The sequence below is a fragment of the Astatotilapia calliptera genome, chromosome 20 (assembly GCF_900246225.1).
Source record: "Astatotilapia calliptera chromosome 20, fAstCal1.2, whole genome shotgun sequence".
NCBI classification, from domain to species: Eukaryota; Metazoa; Chordata; class Actinopteri; order Cichliformes; family Cichlidae; genus Astatotilapia; species Astatotilapia calliptera.
In genome coordinates this window covers 25,711,332-25,732,316 of record NC_039321.1, presented here as the reverse complement: position 1 = coordinate 25,732,316, position 20,985 = coordinate 25,711,332, and the positions used below count along the sequence as shown (strand labels likewise).

The 20,985-nt window shown below is 40.0% G+C and overlaps 1 protein-coding gene across 1 annotated transcript; it reads right to left on the bottom strand.

Moving 5' to 3' along the window:
• Positions 1-6,717: 6,717 nt before the first annotated feature.
• On the bottom strand, positions 6,718-15,967 carry edn3b (endothelin 3b). Its single transcript, XM_026155079.1, has 4 exons — positions 15,568-15,967; positions 15,235-15,439; positions 12,101-12,253; positions 6,718-10,321 (listed from the first exon to the last, which is right to left on the bottom strand). The coding sequence occupies exons 1-4, from the start codon at positions 15,635-15,637 to the stop codon at positions 10,267-10,269; spliced, it is 483 nt and encodes a 160-aa protein (XP_026010864.1). The 5' UTR covers positions 15,638-15,967; the 3' UTR covers positions 6,718-10,266.
• Positions 15,968-20,985: the final 5,018 nt, after the last annotated feature.

Below are 20,985 nucleotides of genomic sequence, written 5' to 3'. Positions count from 1 at the left end.
GGACTGACTCAAGACTTTGTGGACTGGTGCCAGCTGAACTACCTCCAGATCAACGCCAGTAAAACCAAGGAACTGGTGGTAGACTTCCGCAGGCACAAGCATTCTCCACTGCAACCACTGAACATCCAAGGTATGGACATTGAGGCTGTGGACAGCTACAGGTACCTTGGTGTTCATCTGAACAATAGACTGGACTGGACTCATAACTCAGACGCCCTCTACAGGAAAGGGCAGAGCAGGTTGTACCTGCTGCGGAGACTCAGGTCGTTTGGAGTGGAGGGCCCACTCCTGAAGACCTTCTATGACTCTGTGGTGGCTTCTGCTATCTTTTATGGCGTGGTCTGCTGGGGCGGCAGCATCTCTGCTGGGGACAGGAAGAGACTGAACAGGGTGATCCGAAGGGCCAGCTCTGTTCTAGGATGCCCTCTGGACCCAGTGGAGGTGGTGAGTGACAGGAGAACGGCGGCTAAGCTGTCATCCCTGATGGACAACATCTCCCACCCCATGAAGCAGACTGTGACAGCACTGAGCAGCTCCTTCAGTGGGAGACTGCGGCACCCACGGTGTGGGACGGAGAGATTTCGCAGGTCTTTCCTCCCCACTGCTGTCAGACTCCATAATAAAGACTTTAACTGATCAAGCACACACATCCATACATATGCAATAATACTAAGTGCAATAATCCTTTCTGTCATCGTTGTATTTTACTCAGTTGTATATAGTATTTGTATTTGTATTCTATTTTTATCTTATTGTATATTTATTTTATTTTATTCTACTGTATATAGTATTTTATTTTATTCTATTCTGTACAGTTGTGTACTGTATTTATTCTTATTGTATTCTAATTTTTGCCTCATAACTTTTGCACTGTCCACTTCCTGCTGTGACAAAACAAATTTCCCACGTGTGGGACTAATAAAGGTTATCTTATCTTATCTTAAATGTGATTAAATGGTGCTTTTCAATAAAAATGTGTAAAATCATAAAATACTTATTTTTATTTAAACCCCTTTAACTTAAAACAGCTGCTTCTTGTACTATGACCCTGAAAACTTTAGTAGTGTTTCTATGTTGTCTCTGTGGGGAGTTTGTTCATGTGTTATTCAGACATTAATTTATATGACAAAAACCCAAATATCACATTTTAAAATGACTTTTGGTGGCAGTTTTCTCCAGTTTGGAAGTTTCCAAACTGCTCTCTATTAAAAATGTTTGACTCTAACATGTCAATGAAATGACACAATAACTTTGTACTTACAATAATTAGGGGAAATGATTTGTTCTGCTTTTTTTTTAACCCATCCATCTATAGGGTCTCGCTTTGGTAAACGTGGAAAACATTATACCTGCTAAACATCAGCTTGTTAGAATGCTCAGTATGGCTCAAACATCCCGGGGCCTTGACACACAACCTGTTATTGAGATCTGGAAGGTGTTCATTTAAACCGATCTGCAAGCTGCAACAACCTTACCATATCACGCTGCAGACAAACATCTGTATTGTCTGGAGAAGCATAAATCTGCCATTTGGTTTGATCACTGTTGCTCAGATTTACACAGCAAAGAAGGAAGAAAAAGCCAAATTGCTCCACTGCGCCATGGAATGATGTTGTTGTTGTGTCACGGATAGACAGCTTGGAAACTATGTGACAAGTTGAAATCAGTCAAGTTGGTAATCTTGATGTCAAGAAGTGTGAAACGTTTTGATGTGCAATACACGGCTGCACATAATCACTTCACTTCTGATGGGAAAATTCATCCTTGAGGCTTGACTGTAGGTGCCAATATAAAGTCTGACTCAAAAATTCAAAAGACAAACAAATCAATCATGCATGTGTCATTAGTGATGCACATATAGGTATGTTACCAATACCTACCCAGTCATGCACTCTAACCATGTCTGGCAATTGCTTGTGATGGATTAATGTGTAGCTACTGTAGTCGATCAAGATGGATTCAGCTATATGTAGAATCAATCCCAAGTAGTATATTACAAAATATACTGCTGAAATATTAATACAGTTAAGTAACAAGTGCAATATTTCCATATGAAATGTTGTAAAGCTAATGTAAAAAGTTAGCCAAATTGAAAATTATTGTGCAAGCCTAAAGTACAGCACTCGCATTAGGCTTTAAAACTTGGATAAATGTACTTTATTAAATTAGTTTTAATTAATCGTAAGAGTTGTGGGGAGGCATGAAGAGGTTCGTGAGGGACCAGGGCAATGAGTTTGCACTAAATCCTGAGAAAACCCACACAGAAAAGTATGACGCTACTGCAAGTGCATTAACTAAATGATTAATGTTGCAAATTTCCAAAGGTGTTGAAAGCAGAAATAAACCCTTGAGGCTAAAATTACAGGCCACATCATTTTTACTGCACTTAATGTGCATTTGCACATAACCACATACAGTACTCAGTATGTCCCATCAATGTCACTCAGAGTGAAAACTGCAGGTCTGCAGCCAGCTCGCCGCTTTTGGCTTTTATTAAGAAAAACAGTAAAAATAAATAAATAAATAAAGTCTTTCTCTGCAATAATTATAGTTATCATTCTTTGACAAAATTGTGAAAACCCCTATGAAATTAACCACATTGGAATGAAAATGGGGATCAGTGAAATGGAACAATCATTTCTCCGATCAGTACTGTAGGTGTTAACTCTACATCGTAAAATGTCGTGTTCTAAAAATTGAGTTGTCAGAGGGGAGCAGTAATCAAGCCCAGAGGCCAATAGTTTGTTCATTCATGTTATTAAATTCCTGAAGGAATCTTCACACATAATTACATCTACGTGCACCTGGTGTGGTGCTACAGCCTGTACTCATACACTGCACTTCTTGGCTCCCTGTGGGCACATCATCAAATAAAGCTCTGACAGACAGCTTTATTCTGATAAATGAGAAAGTAATCATCCTCCAAAGCGGCCTGCTTTTTTACAGGTACAAACATTTAGCATTTTTACTCAAGCTAATAAACATGTTTTCACTTTGAGGTGTTATTTAGGCCAATTAATGAGATGCTTGCTTCAGTTATGTAAGTTCTGCAGGTATCTGCAGTGATCACTGATCAGAGCGCATTTTATTTAATCCAAAAGCAAAAAGTGAAAATAAAAAACACAGAAAGGACCAAAATCGATGGTATTTCTGAAAGATAATTAACTTCATTGTTCAATAGTGCAGTTTAACGTCCATGGTTAAATAAACAAATTCACACTAAAGTGAACAGACTGAAGACTCCTGCTGCTTCTGTTGTGCCCATTTCTCTTTCACACAACAGACACTTTCTCTTCTGTGACATCGACTAATAATTTGGAAAACAGAAGACAATTTATTTAACAGCAGGCTGCAAAGCAGTTCTTTGGAAATATTCCTTTTATTATTTTTTTAACAACAAGTATTTAGAAATATAATAAAAGTCAATTTATGAGAAGTTCAGTGAAGCACACACACACAATCTAATTGATCATGACTACAAAGCGCAAGATTTTTTTATACATCAGCCTTCCCTAGGTGAGCTTGAGCCCACTCAAATTGATAAAATAAAGATTTCTCATATTTGACACAACCAGAAGTAAGTTGATTTATTTAGGAAACTTTTCAATTTGAACAAAAACAAAAAAGCCAGAAAAACTGTAGTTAGCATATAAGCTAACTATACATGTACAAAACAGGTTTAATCACCAAACAACGGATTGCTTCATTAGTTTGTTTATAATAATGTTACTAAAGCAACAGTTGAATGTTGAGGTCATCCACTGGGAACAACAGTTCAATTGGGAACACTCCTCACATTCCTCAGTAGAACAAACCAGTGTTTGCATGTTACTTTCTTCCTCGAGGTGAGATTTGACTCTCAGCTGCATAAGAAGTCAAATGTTATGAAAGACTTTTCCTCCCATGATTTACCTTGCGGTTTAAAGAAGAAAGGAAAATTCTACATAATCATGCCCTCTGGGTAGCAGTATATTTTTCTTAAGACGTATGAGAAAAACTTCCTCATCCTTGAATACCAAGAGATCATATTCTGTATGTGTGATGTATGTTCTCTTTAAGTAAATCAAGTGCTGGTTTCAGTTTACTGCCAGTTGTTTAAAGACATTCTCTTTAGTGTAGATTTGCACCACAGCTGGATCTTACATATTAATAAATTCATTGTTATTCAGATGCTACGCTTTAATATGTTCACTTGGCTCTCTGCTAATATCCTGCAGTTTGGCGCTGGGCAGACAGTCTACATTTTTAGAGCTTCTTCCCTAAATTTGTTATTTTTACACTGCTGCGGAGGCAGTAAACCAAAACAATAAAGCTAACTAAAATACTAAGGTCTGATGTCGCTGCAGCTGCTCTGAATTATTTCGCTTGTAGTTAGATTTCATGGACAGTGCCATTTTGTGAAGATATTTGTCCTTGTTCTAGATTAATAACACATTGCTCAGTTTTAATATTTTAATAGGGAAATGACTGCTTATAGGCCATGAATCTCTCTGTCCCCCAACTGGCCAGATGTTGTTTAAAGGAGCTTAAATGTACACTCAAAGATAGAAAAAGGGTAAATAAAAAGTATTTAAATGCTTTGGGTTGTTGGTTTTTGTTCTTTGTATTTTAACTTCTGATTTCCGCAGTGCAAATAAATTGCAGGTACTGGTTGTCTGCAGCATGGTAATGTTCCCCTTGTCTTTCAAGTTGAAACACAAACCTTTGTTGTAAAGGCCTGACTGACTTTGTTCCCCAGTGTTATGTATGTATTTACCATCCATAATGTACAGTTGCATGTTATGGAACAAGATTAAAGTTCACAGTTCACATTAGCAAAAAAGTGCGCGACAAAAGGTCAGACACACAGAAAATGTTGGCTGTTAGTACTCAGTGGTCTTTAAAACAACTGGAGAATCACAATCGATTTTTTTTTTTTAATATAGAAATTAAAGTTAAGTTGCGGCGTTGAGGTGTTGGCTGCACCATGTCTCTACAGAAAAGCTTCATTGGACCTTAGCAAAAATCCACTGAACAAAACATATTCCTGCACTTGGTGTTTTAATATTGGTGATGACGAGGGCGATTAAAATCTCCCACAGCTGTCCTTTTAGCTTAGGATCTGGTGACTGCAAAAGCCAAAGGTTATTTCATATGAATTTTTATATGCATACATATATATAGTTAGGTAACTGCTTTTAATTGCATGCCACATGTATTATTATATTATTATCATTTAATTTTATGTCTTGTACATTTTTTTTTATTATTTTATTTATGATTAACAACAAAACTAAACTGGCACATAGCAATAACATTAGATTCACAATTTTATCTTCTGCTTTTAATTCATTTTCACAGGATGAATTAAATCAATGTTTAGATATTTTAAAGGGGTCAAACAAAAAACATACAAATACTTGATGAAAGTTTAAAACTCTGAGTTAAATTTCAGGTGGCACATAAGAACTTTGTAAGCGCTGAGCTTTGTACCGGTTTACAGAGATGACTTACAATCTTTAGAACCCCAATACCTTATAAGTATCATTTGGAATACAGTGTGACTCATAAACATGCCAGGAGGCCTTTATGTCAGGCATGATTCAGTAGACCACTTCATCATAAATCAAGGAATTGATTCCAAATGTTTCACACTTTGGCTTCAACCTCTTTTATGCTGACTTCATCTTAGAGTGATTTTTCAGATCTAGAAACATCAGGTTGAGGTTTAAGTGGAACGCAAAAAACTTTAAAAAAGAAATAAATAAAAGAAATAAAGAAATAAAGCCCCCTCAGTGTGAAGTATCAAGAAAGAATGTAGTTTTAAACTTGCTCTGGAAAGTAGAGAAGCATTTCGTCATTTTTTAAAATATTATACGTGCTTTTTTTAATTACACAAATACATTCAGATACTTCCTTTGTTACACGTTGCTAGGACTGGGTTGAACACCCTTTTTGCCTTCAGAACTGCTTTCATTCTTCATGGCATAGATTCAACAAGGTGCTGGAAACGTTCCTCAGAGATTTTGGCCCATGTTAAAATGATAGCATCACACAGTGGGTGCAGATCTGTTGGCTGTACATCCATGATGCCAGTCTCTCATTCCAACATATCCCATAGATGCTCTGTTGGACTGAGCTATGTGTGAGACTGTGGGGGTCATTTGGGTACAGTGAAAGGGATGAACATGGTCAACAACAAGCTCACTAGGCTTGGCATTTAAACAATGCTCAGTTGGTACTAAGGAGTTCAAAGTATGCCAAAAAAAGATCCATGCTTTCATGTTGTTTACACCAAATTCTGACCCTACCATCTGAATGTTGCACCTTTAAGTGAGACTCATCAGGCCAGGCAATGTTTGTCCAAGGTTTTTCAGTCCAATTTCGATGATCCCATTTGAATTGTGGCTCAGTTTCCCAATCTTAGCTGACAGAAATGGCACCTGGTGCCATTCTGCTGCTGTAGCCCATCTGCTTTAACTTTCCTTGTATTGTGTTGTGCTCTTCTGCATACCTTGTAACAAGTGTTGATTTGAGTTACTGTTGCCTTTTTTACAGCTTAACACAGTCTGGTTATTCTCCTTTGACCTCTGGCATTAATAATTCATTTTTCAGCAGCAGTTGAAATACTCTGATATACCGATGTTGGCATCCAAATGGTGCCTGCTCATAACATTATTACTATTATAATAATAATAATAAATATGCTGTCGTCTCATGAACAATGAAATAACAGCATTTTAAAAAGCTGGTTATTATTTAATCAAAGCATAAAAGACTTTAATGCATATTCACATCACAATACATTACATTTTGTTTACAAACAACTGTAAAATGACAACAAATATCATGTTCGATGTGGAAGGTGGGCTCCATTAGACTCAGTTAGTGTGCATTTGAGCAACATAATATCATAATTATCATATCATATTTGATAAGATGCCGTACTTTTCTACATGTAACTGAATCAGAATAGGTGAAGCAATATTGACGTGCGTTTTGTGAAGCATTTCTTTTTTCTTTTCTTTCCTTAATGAGCTTCTGTATGTTGTTTACATGATCAAAATAAATTGAACATAAACAAACAATAAATGTAATTAAACATCCTGATGATTTTATCATATCTGGATAATCTGTTGTGAAAGGAGCAATCTTTATTATCAGTGATTAGGACCGGTAAGTTCACTCTACGACACACCGGGCTCATTTATTTAATGAGCCAGAACACAAACAGCAAACTGTAAACCACACAGGGGCCCTGGACCTGCTGTTGAATAGTTAGGATGTCTGCTCGGAAATATTTCCCATGGTATACTGTGGGAATAAGACCTTGCTCACTGTAGGTTTACACTGAGGCTCCAGGGTAGGCTTATTTAGGGTGGACTTAGAGTGACATTCCAAGACGATAGGTGGTATTAGTGTTTCAGAGGGTCCATATGACCTCAGTCTGTCTACAAGGGAAAGGTGTTGTGTGATAGAAATTTCACACAAAATAATGCCTTAATGGATAAAATGTAAAACAAAAATGTAAAAACAACAACAACAGCAAAAAGTGACCATGGTCGCGATTTTTAAAAATATGTTATCACAAGGCAAATTATCTCACAATCTCAGGATAGCCAACATGTTTTCTTATAATGAAAAGACATTTTCCTCCTGTTCTTGAGAAAACAAAGACTCAAATTAATTAGAAAATTATCTCGTGATCACATGGAGAAATATTTTCTTTTGCATAGATTACAAGGACATTATCCTATTATCTGGATAACTTTGTTATTTCAAGATATCAAGATTGAAAGAAAGCGTCACAAACCACAGCTTATATCAGCTTCTCACAGTATCTGCTGAAAAACTTTGTAACTCCTGGTATTCGCTTTATTTATTGCTCATCTTTTTTTTAGCACAAGGGAAAAAAGCAGGTAATGAAACTTGTATAATTAATAATATCAAGTTTTAGATTTTAAATGTATTAAATACTGTACAATGGTGGGCTGGCTTAGAGAGATAAAATATTTGTATACATGTGGCGGCAGTTCCCATCTCACAATCTGAGCATGAGTTGGGCTACAGCGTAGATATCATAAATTCAACTCAGCACATGTGATCGCTACGAGTGAGTAATTTTTGGTGAAAAGAGTTAAAGCACTGTGATTGACCTTGTGCAGACAATAAACAGACAATAAACCCTGAGGCTACTCAGCTGTGCTGTTCTCAGTACTTCCCCACATCAAACCACTTTTCTAGACCAGAGAAGCTCCATTTCTGATGAAAGAATTTCACTTCACCGGGTCTGGGTACTTATTGTACATTTACGCAGTCTGAGGCAGTTGTATGTGTGTAATGAAGTATTTGTATGGTGTGAGGACCAAATACACAGAAAGAGAATTTAAAGAAAAAGCAGGATTTACATAATGGTGAAAAAGAAGTGCGAAATTTTGTCACACCATATAAAAAGGTTCACTTATATAACTGTAAGGATTTACATGTAAATGACTCTGTTTACTGCTCCTCATATCTCCTGAAATCTTGTCCAAAGATTAAGAGTCACACCTGTTTTAATAAAAAGCGTACAACAAGTAAATAGCATGAAAATAGTCACTATTACTGGCTAACAGATTATATAAAGTTACCAGTCTTACAGGAAGAAAAGTTATTTCATCTCTATAATAAACCACTGTTACTGCCAGTGTTAATGATGTTTTGTCATACTGTTAAAGGAAATCCTGGCTCCCACCTCTATTTCGAGTAAGCTTCTTTTTTATTGACCTGCTATGTTTAACGGTTGATTAAGGAATGGGAATATGAGCTTTTAAATGTAAATACAATTCACACACACTCACACACTGTACATACAACACAAAGTGAGGAGATTTTTGAAAGTCTATGTGTAATTTGGAAAATGTATGCATAGTTTTGACTCTGTGCATCCAATATGTTACATATCATATGCTTGCTTTCAACACTGGATTCTTTAACAAAACTAAACTATAAAACTATAGACACGGTCTTGTTCTCCTCACATTAAAAAGTAGCTCTTTAAGTGTAACAATACTACTTTTTTCCCCACAATCAATATTATCACATTGCTTAATGTTCACGGCCTCTCATCCTTTTTCTTATCTTTCTTGCACACAGATGCCAATTGTGACAAGTTTAATTTAGGAGCTGCATTCCTGAACCTGTGACTACACATGAAATATGTGAAAAACACTGTAATGCTAGTTTAAGCTCGAGGGCCTAATATAAGTCAGTTATTAGAGCTTCCTCATTTTAAACTCCATAAATTAAGCAACAGACACTAACATTTACTCCTGTAATTTTCCTGTTTGATTTTCTAGAGCAGTCTGCGTAATCTGACTTGGCTTTAGTTTATACTAACCGCAGTTTTTCTGCTGTGAGAATATTTTTGTTACTTTTACTCTAAATTCTGAAAGGTGCAAACATTTTAGAGAATAAATAAGCAAAGTTTGCTTGCTCAGAATCTGTTAGAGGACACTGAATAAATGTATTTATTGCTCAGCTGACGGTTAATGATATAATAAGATGCATCGCATAGTTGTTTTTTACATGAATCCTAGCTATACACCATAAAGCAGTTCACTGGCTCTGAAGTTGCTATTAATCTGAGTTTGCTGTGGAACTGAGATGAAAGCTTGATGAACATCAATAATGGTTTTAACAAATAATATAATTAAATGCCCTCCATACAGGCTACATAATATTATAAACCAAAACTCAGTAATATGCCTCATAACACAAGTGGTATTCTCCATTGTGGAATGGTGTTTTAATGGCAAAGTATCAGGCAAAACATCAAAATATCATGGCTTCACCCTGCTTTACATAGCTCCTCCTGGCGCTTTTCCCTCTACAGCATTTTTGCAAAAATGCCTCCGTCTTCCTATATACATTGATATGATCTCATTATTTTTAAAGACTGAGTCAAAGGCAGTTCATAAAACTACATATGAACGCAAAGGGTGGGTCTAAACGAGCTTTGCATAACAAAAGGTCACCAGCTAGTATGCTGTGGTTAAAGTTCTCCTCATGAGGCTCTCAGATGGGATCGAAAGGGGATAGGCTCCGCGGTCTGTATCACATTTGCTGAAGTTTCTGAGTTCTTGAAACCAACTTGCTCCAAGAGTTATGATGCTGAGGAATGTCGGCAGTGTTAAACTCCAAAGTTCTTTCCCTGTGCGTACCTGGGAAGGCAAAGTGCCAAACGGAAAGAAATGAAGGGTCCATTCACCCAAGAAGAAGAGAAGAAGATGGAGGTGCATCAAACTGTCATCCAAGTCCAGGAATTTTATGACGACTTCGGGTTGGGAGGATCTGTATGGAGCTTTGAAGAGAACATATCAGACTAAATTAGTAATACTGAAGAAGCAAATATTGCAATTCAGTGCTGCAGATCCATAAAGTTAGGAGACTCAAAAGAGACTGTGTCATTGTGGCTTCACTTCATGGTCCCCAGTGTGGGATTATACAGTAATACAAATTGCCCTTATTTAGACAAATGTGCTGTATCCAGAAGCACACAGTACAGTAAAATCAGATACTTGACAGATTTATTCACCAACCTCTTTCTTCCCATTTTAAACAAATGCCCAATTTACTAAAAATATACTACAAGTTTCTGCTTAAAATAAGTAGGAAGAGTCAAACACTTGTGTATATGTTTTGTGTCTATTTTATAAATTAGCACACTGTCCATTGATCACAGCATATTTAAACACCAGGAATCTATTCAAGCTACAGTTTGTTAGAGAAAAGTGCTTGCTCTGGATTTGTGGTGGCCCACTACAATCCTAATTTAGATTTGTAAATGTCACAGCATTTTCCTTTCAGTATGAGAACCTCCCTCATGCTTGAAAGTTAACTTTTGACTGTCCAGGCTTGTCAAACTGAAGGAAATTTCAGCTCCCTAACAATTACGGGCAGTTCCAAGAAGCAGCTGATAGCACTTGTTTGTGCAGCCTACGAAACTTATGAACAGCTATTACCCTGCACTTATGTGGCGATTTAAAGTGCTGCATGCTGCTGAAGTTCAGGCTTTTCGCCCAGTGATTTATCATGGGATGTTTTCCGCACAGCTATTGAACAAACTGCTATTCATCAGAGCTGACTTGAAATTGTGTTAGCTGGTCTTGAATCATCAGCAGGAGAAAATCGATTTCTATCACTACGTAAAAAACAAACGTAAGGTAAGCCCAAAATAAATTAAATGTCAATGACGAACCACTGGAAGAAAAAGTTACCTATTCTGTCTGATAACAGGCTAGACGATGTGCCTATCAGTTATATTTATAAGAAAAAAAGTACCAGTCACACCACTGCTCTAGAGAAACCATCCATCTATTTTCTTCCATCTAATTCAGGGTTGAGAGGGGGGCTGGAGCCTGGAGGGGGCTGGAGGTGTCATAGCTTGAGAGGCGGGGTACACCTGGACACGTCGCCAATCTCTAACACAGAGAGACTGACAACTACTCACATTCACATCTAGGATCAATTTCGAATTCCCAGTTAACCTAACTCCAATAATTGCACGTCGGAGAACCCATAGACCCGGGGAGAACATGCAAACTCCACACAGAAAGGCCCCAGTCAGAGGGTGGAGTTAAGCCCAGGGTCTTTTTGCTGTGAGGCAACTGTGCTAACCACCTTGCCAACATGCTAGAAGATGTCCACCTAGAAGAACCTAACTCAATACTGGTTTTCTTGTTAGGTAGTGCAAGCCATTGCTGAAAACATATTTTACACGAAGCGAAAAGTCTGGGTGTTTTTCTCAAACTGTGTCCATGTGAGAATAGCACAGCTGTCCAAAGCAACTGTGCGGACATATTTTTTGTCCTGTGGGCTCTAAAGGCAGCACCGTACAGATAAACCAGAGTAATTCAAGTGCAGGATCTGGCTTGTCAGAAAGTAGAACTGCTGACAATGTCAACATTTCTGTCCGGGCATTTTCTGAAGTTCATGTTAAATTTATTATAAGCCTCTTGTCAGCACAAGGTTTACTTCTGTCACTCTTTAGGCTCATTTATGGATGCAATCAAAATTCACAAAAGTAGAGAGAGAAAAAGGATTGTCTCAATATCATTTTTACAGAAATAATCAGACTGACCTTGACAGACAAAAATCACGACACTCCGGGTCTGCATCGGTCACAACACAACGGCAGCGCGGTGTCTCTGCCCCCTCGTGTTGGGACGGCTGAACACCACGTCGTTTTCGCTGACGTCCTCTGTAGTTCGACATTCCGTACGGCACAGTGCGCCTTAGAAGGACAGAGAGAGGCCTTTTTTCAGCATTTAGCAACAGATGAGCAAAACAAAGCAAAAATAATAAATGGAGCAGATACATCAGGACCTTCACACTGTCAGTGCTCAAACCCTACGCAGAAAAAAATTTGTTTTAAGTTTTAATTATTCATTTTAAAGCAATTTTTAAACAACTACATTTTTATGTTCTCCAGTGAACCAGGGAACATTTGTTCTTTTGACAATGGAAAATGCAGCCAGAAAGGTCAGTGAAACTGAATAAAAAACAAACCTGACATATGACTTCGATATATCACATAATGTCAGCATCCATCACCATATTGTCTATTCTGGCCCTAATCCTCGCATCTGGATAACATTTAGATTCCAAGTGCCAGGTAGGCATCACTTCTTTTCTTTCTCTTTCCACTCATCTCTTTTCAACCATGTGTGATTGATTCTGTGAAAAATAAGGATCTATATAGAGGCCTTTATATCTTTAGGACCTACGAGGTTCTGGGGAAGGGGGGGGGGGGGGGGGGGGTCTGCTGACAATGTCAACATTTTATTGTCTGGGCATTTCTGTATGACAAATAAAAGATTCGTTGAATTGACAGATAAAAGCCTTTCTTTTGTAGATTTGACAGATTATGTCAGACTGCCTGCTACTTATAACTGACTGAGTACCTACAGTGTTGCTGGCATCTTGCTGGGCTGCCTTTACTGTGTCTTTTTCCACTGGAACTTCAGCCTGTGTAATTAACTTCAGGGTGAAATGCATTTGAACCTAATACCTGTTCAATCTAAAGTCGGGGCTGTGAGTCAGAGATCACGCTCAATGTAGCGAAATGCTGTTGTCAGCTGGGGCAGTTATTCCAAAGTGAAGAAGGGATTTGAGGAAAGCTTTACTTTAAACACTCTTACAATGTGTAGGATCTTTTTGATCAAACTTGTACACACAAATACTTCAAAGTTAGTCTTGTAAGCAAGAACAAAAGGATGGAACATTTGGGATTTCTCCTCTAACTAAGGGTTTGCTATGTTTTTGTTTCAAAAGCATCGAATCCTTTTGGGAATCTTCTGTTTCAGTGCAGTGCTCCAACCATGTAAGAACAAGTTTTCAACACGCACATAATGCACCTAATACTTGCTGCAATAGAGTTACTGGTATTATTTTCACCTTTGTGTGTGTGCGTGTCCATGTAAATATGTGTGTAAGGACACACCCACTATAGGAGAAACTGACATAACAAAAAGGTTTTAGAACTTTGGCAGGTGTTTGGGCATCTGCCTTTACCTTACTTTACAGATCTTTAGCTGAACTCAAACTGCAAGTGGCAGCCACAAGTTAGATGATGAGTCCTATAGCTGGAAATAAAAAGCCAGCTAACTAACTGAGAAGAATATTTATCTGTAAGACTTCAGCCAAAGAGGATTTGTGACTAGATTGGTTTGACTGTTTGTCCGTTCCTGAGCAGGATTATTTAAAAGTTATAAAAAGTTATGAAAATCTTACTAAATGTGGTGCTTGGCCTAACTTAAAAGGAAATCTGAATTTGATGTGCAGAATTTGATACTGTTGCGAGATCAGACACTTTACACCAGTGGTTCCCAAACTTTTTTTGTAGTTGTTTTTTTGTCCTGTGTAATAATATTCAACATTGCTATCAATACATTTTTCAAAAAATGCCTCTCTGTGCAAAATGGGTTTAAAAACATGAACAACTGTGGGATACTGTTTGTCCATGATTTGAACCGAGGGAACAAATCGTGGCAGGTACGGCCTGATATTATTTGTATCCCACTGTAACTTTACTGTATAAAGAGCTAATATCGCCAAAATGTCAGGAGTAGGTATTTATTACAACAAGTGTTTGTGAACTAAAAATCAAGAATGTGGGATACTGTTTGTCCGTGATTTGAAGAGCCCAGCGCATGCTCTCGAGGCAGGGAAAACCAATTCTGCAGGGGAGACCTACCTTGGCACTTGTGCAGGTGAAACCAAAGAGAAGATATGCTTCACCATATTTTCTAGTCTTTGGCTTAGAATGAAGTTGGTTTGGAAACATATTCAGCGATGCTTCATCTCCTGCTTTGCGTTTGTGTGGGCGCCCCGTACTAGCAGTGTCCAAGCGTTGTTTTGTTGTTTCCCTTTTCATGCCGCGCTCCCCCTGCAATGGCTCTGCGCCCCCCCTAGGGGGCGGGCCCCACACTTAGGGAAGGTCTGCTTTACACCATGTCTTCACGTCAGATTTTTTCAACAAAAAAAAAAATCTGAAACTAAACCAAATCCTTGGTAGACGTATAGCATCTTAGACTGCCCCTTTTTGTATTTGTAGTTGAGATGTTTGCTGCTGACAGCAAACATCAACTCGACTCCTTTTTTTCTCCTGCCATAACTTTGACAACTTGTCTAAGAAACACCCCTTATCAAGTGTTTTTCACCAGTTAATAACAATAGTAAAGGCTATAGCTATATAAAGCTAAATACATAACTTAATTAACATAGAATCAAATAATCATTAAAGATGTAACAATACTTACTTAATTGTTCCCACATAATCTGTTACTACCCAATCCTAAATATATCTGTCAAACCATTTCAGCCAGCGCAATGAAGAAATCTGTCATTGCATTTTATCAATAGACAGACTTAGGCTATGACTCATGGCGTGCACGGAAAACACAATAAATGCACTAACTTTGGTAAATAATATCCTCCACCTGCCTGATTCCAAACTCTTGCAGGAACACTGGCAATCTGTTGGGCCTGCCATCACTTGAATCTGGTGCCTCGGGGTGGGTAACTGGGTGTAACTGCAATGTGTGGTGCCTCTAGTGCACGGCTCCTATTTCAGTTGCAAAAAAAGCCACGTGCCAATCTTCGTCTGAAAGACTAAATTGCTACTTCTTATAACTCCTGACAAACGAGGAGACGTTGTGCAACCTCTGGGATTCTTGCACAAAAGCGGATTGAACTTAATAAAGCGTGCCTTACTCGGGGGTGTTGATCCAGATGATATCCAAGTGGCAGTAGTAGACGCACTCTTTATCCTTGTAGGAATAGCAGGTGCAGCGCTTTTGTCTGGACTTTGCTTCTGTTGTCTCAGACAGCTGTGAGTCAGCGGAACCCCGGGAGCCAGACACCTTTGAGTCCAATTGGACCATGGCGCGGGACGCCAAGATACCGTTATTAGAAGCAGCTATGTTTAAAAAAACAAAACAATAAAAAATAATAGTAAACAGCTAAATCAGAAGTTCTTCATAAATAAAAAAGGTACTGAGTGCATTCATAAACAACCTTAAAAAATAAATATATCTTATTGCCTACCTTGCAAGACAATAACTGCCAGTATCTTGAAAAGCACGACTCTTGCGAGGATGGACAGCATCTTTGCCATGTCTCAATATATTCCACAAAATAAAGCAAACGCCTGACGAGGAAGCAAATTAATCTCCAACCATCATCGATCCATTAACTTTGGCGCGTGTCCGTGTGCAGTTCATGTGGTCCGCAGATGAAAAAACAAGTGTCGGATGACGTCGTCTTTCATTCTAATGACTTCATCCCGTAAATCCTGCACCTGCAATTTTTACACTGAGGTGAAGGGAACGTGTTTATTCTAATCCAAGCTTCAGACTGCCGCAGTCGCAAAACAAGTGCGGTCTTTGGAGCGAGGCGAGGAACAAACCCTTGAAGTCGCTTTGCCTTCTAAGACATGCGGGACTTCGGAGGGTACACGCCCACACCTCTCCTAGCACCCACCCTCTGTCAGATGCAGCAGCAGTGTATGTATTTACATATATGCCTATTCATACTTATTTATTTAATGCTTTTACTCGTTTTTACTGGACACCTTTATGAATAAATCAATGAATGAATATTAATACTCTTGAATAGTAATGCTCTTATAACCCATAAAAAGGTATTGCTCAGTGATGGATAAAAGAGACAAACGTGGTCTTGATAGTGAAATAAGTCCTTCAGCTGCACTAATCAGTGCTGTCCTGTTGCCACCCACTGACTGGCGCATATTATCCATAAGTTGAGGGTATGAACTCAACACACAGAGACCGCACCCCAACTAGGAGACTGAAGCCAGGAGCTTTCTTGGTGTGCTGCCCAGAACCACTTATCACTTTTTGCTATTTTCAAGTTTATAGTACAGCTGATTTAAACAAACCCACTTCTAGGCCATCTTGGTGTTGCTGCCACACAGGAAGTGTATTTCCCCCTTGATAGGCCTTTTAATTTTATGGGTAGAGCTTGTTACTAAGTCAGCTGTAAACACTTTTTTAATATATAAATATCATTAAAGTCAGTGTTTTAATTCATTCAAGCCTATTTATGATTTCATTTTAGTGTATTTAACGTGTGTGTGGTTAGCATTGTCACCTCACAACTAGAAGATCATGGGCTCAAATCCACCTGCCACCCAAGGATTGAGTTCCTATGTTCTAAGTTGTTTCTGACTTTCTCCCACAGTCCAAAGACACACATGTTAAGTTGACTGACAATTCTAAATTGTCCGTAGATGTGAGCGTGAAGGATTGTCTGTCTTTCAGTGTTTACACTGCAATAGACTGGAGACCTGTGTAGGTTGCAATTTTTTTTTACACAGCTTTCCTTCTGTGCATTTTTGCAAAAAAGGAGTTACAGTAAAAAGATTTGCCTTTGAATGTAGCAATTTCCTCTCAACTTCCAGACCAGATAAAAGGTTTATGCTAGAGTTGCTGGTGTTTGGCGTGCAAATAAAGTAAACTTAGCAGTTTGCAAACGACCTGGGACCCCATACAAAACTGGATCAGTTACGTGGCCACCACCTATCAAGAACACAAGCCAGAATGAAGAGACTTGGAAGAGACAGCCAAAGCAACAAAGGTGTTTTACACAGGAATGTTGTTGACTGATCCAATTAATCATCAGAACTTGTCTGGTGATGAATGTAAGACAAACATATCAAGCATTTAGTGACTGATTTACAACCAAATCGAAAATATCAGTCATATTTCAGTGAGAGCCAGTTCCAGCCCAGCTCTGAACAATGAGGGAGGAATAAGTTACATTTCTAAGTCATGAAGTAGTAATAGACACATGGAACTAACACTGAAAATTCAAGCAGCAGCATAAATCATTAAATGGCGCTGGTGAGGTCGGCTGCCGTGCTGGATGCTCTGCCCTAACTTCTCCACTTTTTGCAGTTTTTCGTCACTTTTTGCTATATCTGCGATAATCTTGCATGGGCATCATGCAAAACACACAAATCCGCTACAGTAGAGACACTTTGGTTTCTATTGGTCTGCAGTACACGAACATTTCACCATGTTTAACTCCGGACCCAACCTGGCCAAAGGAGATCCTGAGAGAGAACAAAGGACACGACCCTAAGCGACGGCCTCAAGGTAAAAGAGCCGGCTTCAGGAACAGGCCACGGGCTCGCGCACACCGCGCACCCATGCCCAGTATCCTGCTAGCCAATGTTCAATCCATCGAGAACAAGCTTGATGACCTCAGAGCCAGAATCAAGTTCCAGAGAGACATTCGGGACTGCAACCTCCTCTGCTTCACCGAGACTTGGCTGAACCCAGCGATACCAGACCACGCCGTGCAGCCGACGGGGTTCTTTTCGGTTTACCGCATGGACAGGACAATGGAGTCGGGGAAGAAAAGAGGTGGTGGAGTGTGTTTGATGGTGAACAACAGATGGTGCGACAGCACAAACATCTCCCCACTCACACGCTCTTGCTCGCCCAATCTGGAGCTTTTGATCGTTAAGTGTCGCCCTTTCTATCTCCCTCGGGAATTCACTGCGGTCATTGCCTGCACTGTTTACATTCCGCCTCACGCGGACTCGGACACTGCCTTATGTGAGCTACATGAGGCTCTCACACATCAACAAACACTTCACCGAGATGCCGCACTCATTGTTATGGGAGATTTTAACAGAGTGAATCTCAAACGGACATTTCACAACCTTCACCAGCACATCAACTGCCCCACCTGGGGCACGAGGACATTAGACCACTGCTACACCCCGTTCAAGAACTGTTACAAGGCTCAACCCCTGCCGGCATTTGGAAAATCGGACCATTCCGCCATCTTCCTCATACCTGCTTACAAACAAAGGCTAAAGCAGCAACCACCAATCAGGAGGGAGGTCGCTCGCTGGACGGACCAATCGGTGGCCGCGCTGCAGGACGCACTGGATGACGCAGACTGGGACATGTTTCGGCGCAGCTCTGATGACATCAACATGTTTACGGAAGCGGTTGTGGGATTTATCGGGAAACTAGCGGACGACACAGCAGAAAGAACTATCATCCGAACGTTTCCCAACCAGAAGCCGTGGGTGGATAAAAACATCCGCGACGCTCTGAGATCACGCACCGCTGCCTACAATGAAGGGCTCGTCTCCGGTAATATGGACCTATACAAGGCTGCGTCCTACAACGTGCACAGCGCGGTCCGAAAGGCAAAGCGGGAAAAACTAGAGTCACAGCTACGACAGTGCGACTCTAGGAGCCTGTGGAAAGGACTGCGGACTATAACGGACTATAAACGACCAGCTTCTTCAATGATGAATGCCGATGCTTCACTGGCTGATGAGCTGAACACGTTTTATGCTCGCTTCGACGCCGCAGCAATTAAAACAACAAACGGCTGCGCGCGCTCGGAGTGCACCAGTGAAGAAAATGCATTCGTCATCACAGAGCATGCCGTGAGGAACACCTTCAGGAGGGTGAACACCAGGAAGGCAGCAGGACCAGATGCAATCCCTGGCCGGGTCCTTAGAGCCTGCGCTGATCAACTAGCACCGGTGTTCACGGAGATCTTCAACCTCTCCCTGGCCCAAGCTGTGGTTCCCACGTGCTTCAAACGGTCCATTATTGTCCCTGTTCCAAAGAAACAACAGCCCCCTTGCCACAATGACTACCGTCCAGTAGCACTGACTTCAATTGTGATGAAGTGTTTTGAAAGACTGATGAGAGATCACATCACTTCTTCACTTCCTCCCACCATCGACTCACTTCAGTTTGCTTACCGGACTAATCGTTCCACAGACGATGCCATATCTCACCTGCTCCACACATCCCTGAGTCACCTGGACACTGGCAGAGGGAATTATGTTAGGATGCTGTTCGTGGACTACAGTTCAGCATTCAACACAATAATTCCCTCTAAGCTTTTCACCAAGTTGACGGATCTAGGACTCAGCTCATCACTGTGTCAGTGGATCCTCAACTTCCTCACAGACAGACCCCAATCAGTGAGGGTAGGAAAACAAGTCTCCCCCTCCATCTCACTCAGCACTGGAGTGCCTCAGGGCTGTGTTTTAAGCCCCCTGCTGTACTCACTGTACACTTATGACTGTGTAGCCACATCCGACACCACCTCCATTGTCAAGTTTGCTGACGACACTGCTGTTGTGGGCCTGATCTCCGACAACATCGAGACGGCCTACCTGGAGGAGATTAGGAACCTGGAGACCTGGTGCCAGGAGAATAACCTCCTCCTAAACATCAGCAAGACTAAGGAGCTGATCGTGGACTTCACTACAAAGCAGGCGAGGAATTACAAACCCCTCATTAGGGCTGGGCCATATTATACCGTTCACGGTAATACCGGTATAATGTTAGGCAACGATAGGAAAATGAAATATCGCGATAGAATGGGAGTAAAACGCGCATGCGCAGTGCCTTTGTTTTCATACGCACATGGCCGATTGTTGGTTTGTAAAAATGGTGCAACTTCCGTGATGTGGAACTGGTTTGGTGTTTGTCCGTCAGATACACAACAAAGCACATTTTTTTGCAGAACATGCAAGCGGCCGTTGTTATTGTCGTATTTGTCAGACTAAGATGCTCTTAAATCTGGGAGTAATCTGGGTCCCAAACTCCGTATATTTGACTTCAGGTCAAACAACACTGCAGCATCACTGAGAGTTGAAAACTGTCTAAATTCTTTGATCTTTAATAAAACGATCAGCATTGCTGCTTTACCAGGTGTAACTATAAAGTTTAACTTCCAGGCATCCATGAAAACAAAAGTTATTACATTTAACGGAGTTAGAAGTTAGCAGGAAGCTAGCGGAAGTTAGCTCGCTAGTTTCGCTAGTTACCTAAGCATGATATAGCATGTTCTGACTGAGAGATTTCTGAAAAAATTCAAACGTACAGCTCTGCTATCACTTCCAACATAAATGAAGACAGGAAACTAAACAGCAGTGACGTTTGTAGGGTTACTGAAGTTGGGCTAGCTGGTATATAATGATGTGCTACGTGATCGCTAGCGACACAGCTATGTTAGCATAACATAAACAGTGAAGCTGGAGGACGAACACTAACACTTTTCCACTTATAAAAGTTAACGTGAAGGTTCCTCATGGTTAGAGACAAATGCAATCGCATGGCAGGATGCTGTAAACGGACCAAACTTCAGTCAGGAGAACAACTGAGATAATCCATCCACAATACGAGGTTAGTCATTAATATACTGCAACAACATGGGAATAGAGCAGCTGCCAGAGAATTCAACATTAATGAATCAATGGTACAGAAGTGGAGGAAGCAAGAAGAATGAGTTTAATAAAGTTTGATTTATCTGACTGCTTTGTTTCGCTTAATGTGCCTTATAATCCCGTGCACCTTATGGTCCGAAAAATGCGTACTGCACACTGCAGTTTAATGTTGCAAAGCACCTCTTTTTAACTTCAGTGGATATTATACATGGTTATGCTCAGGATATGTC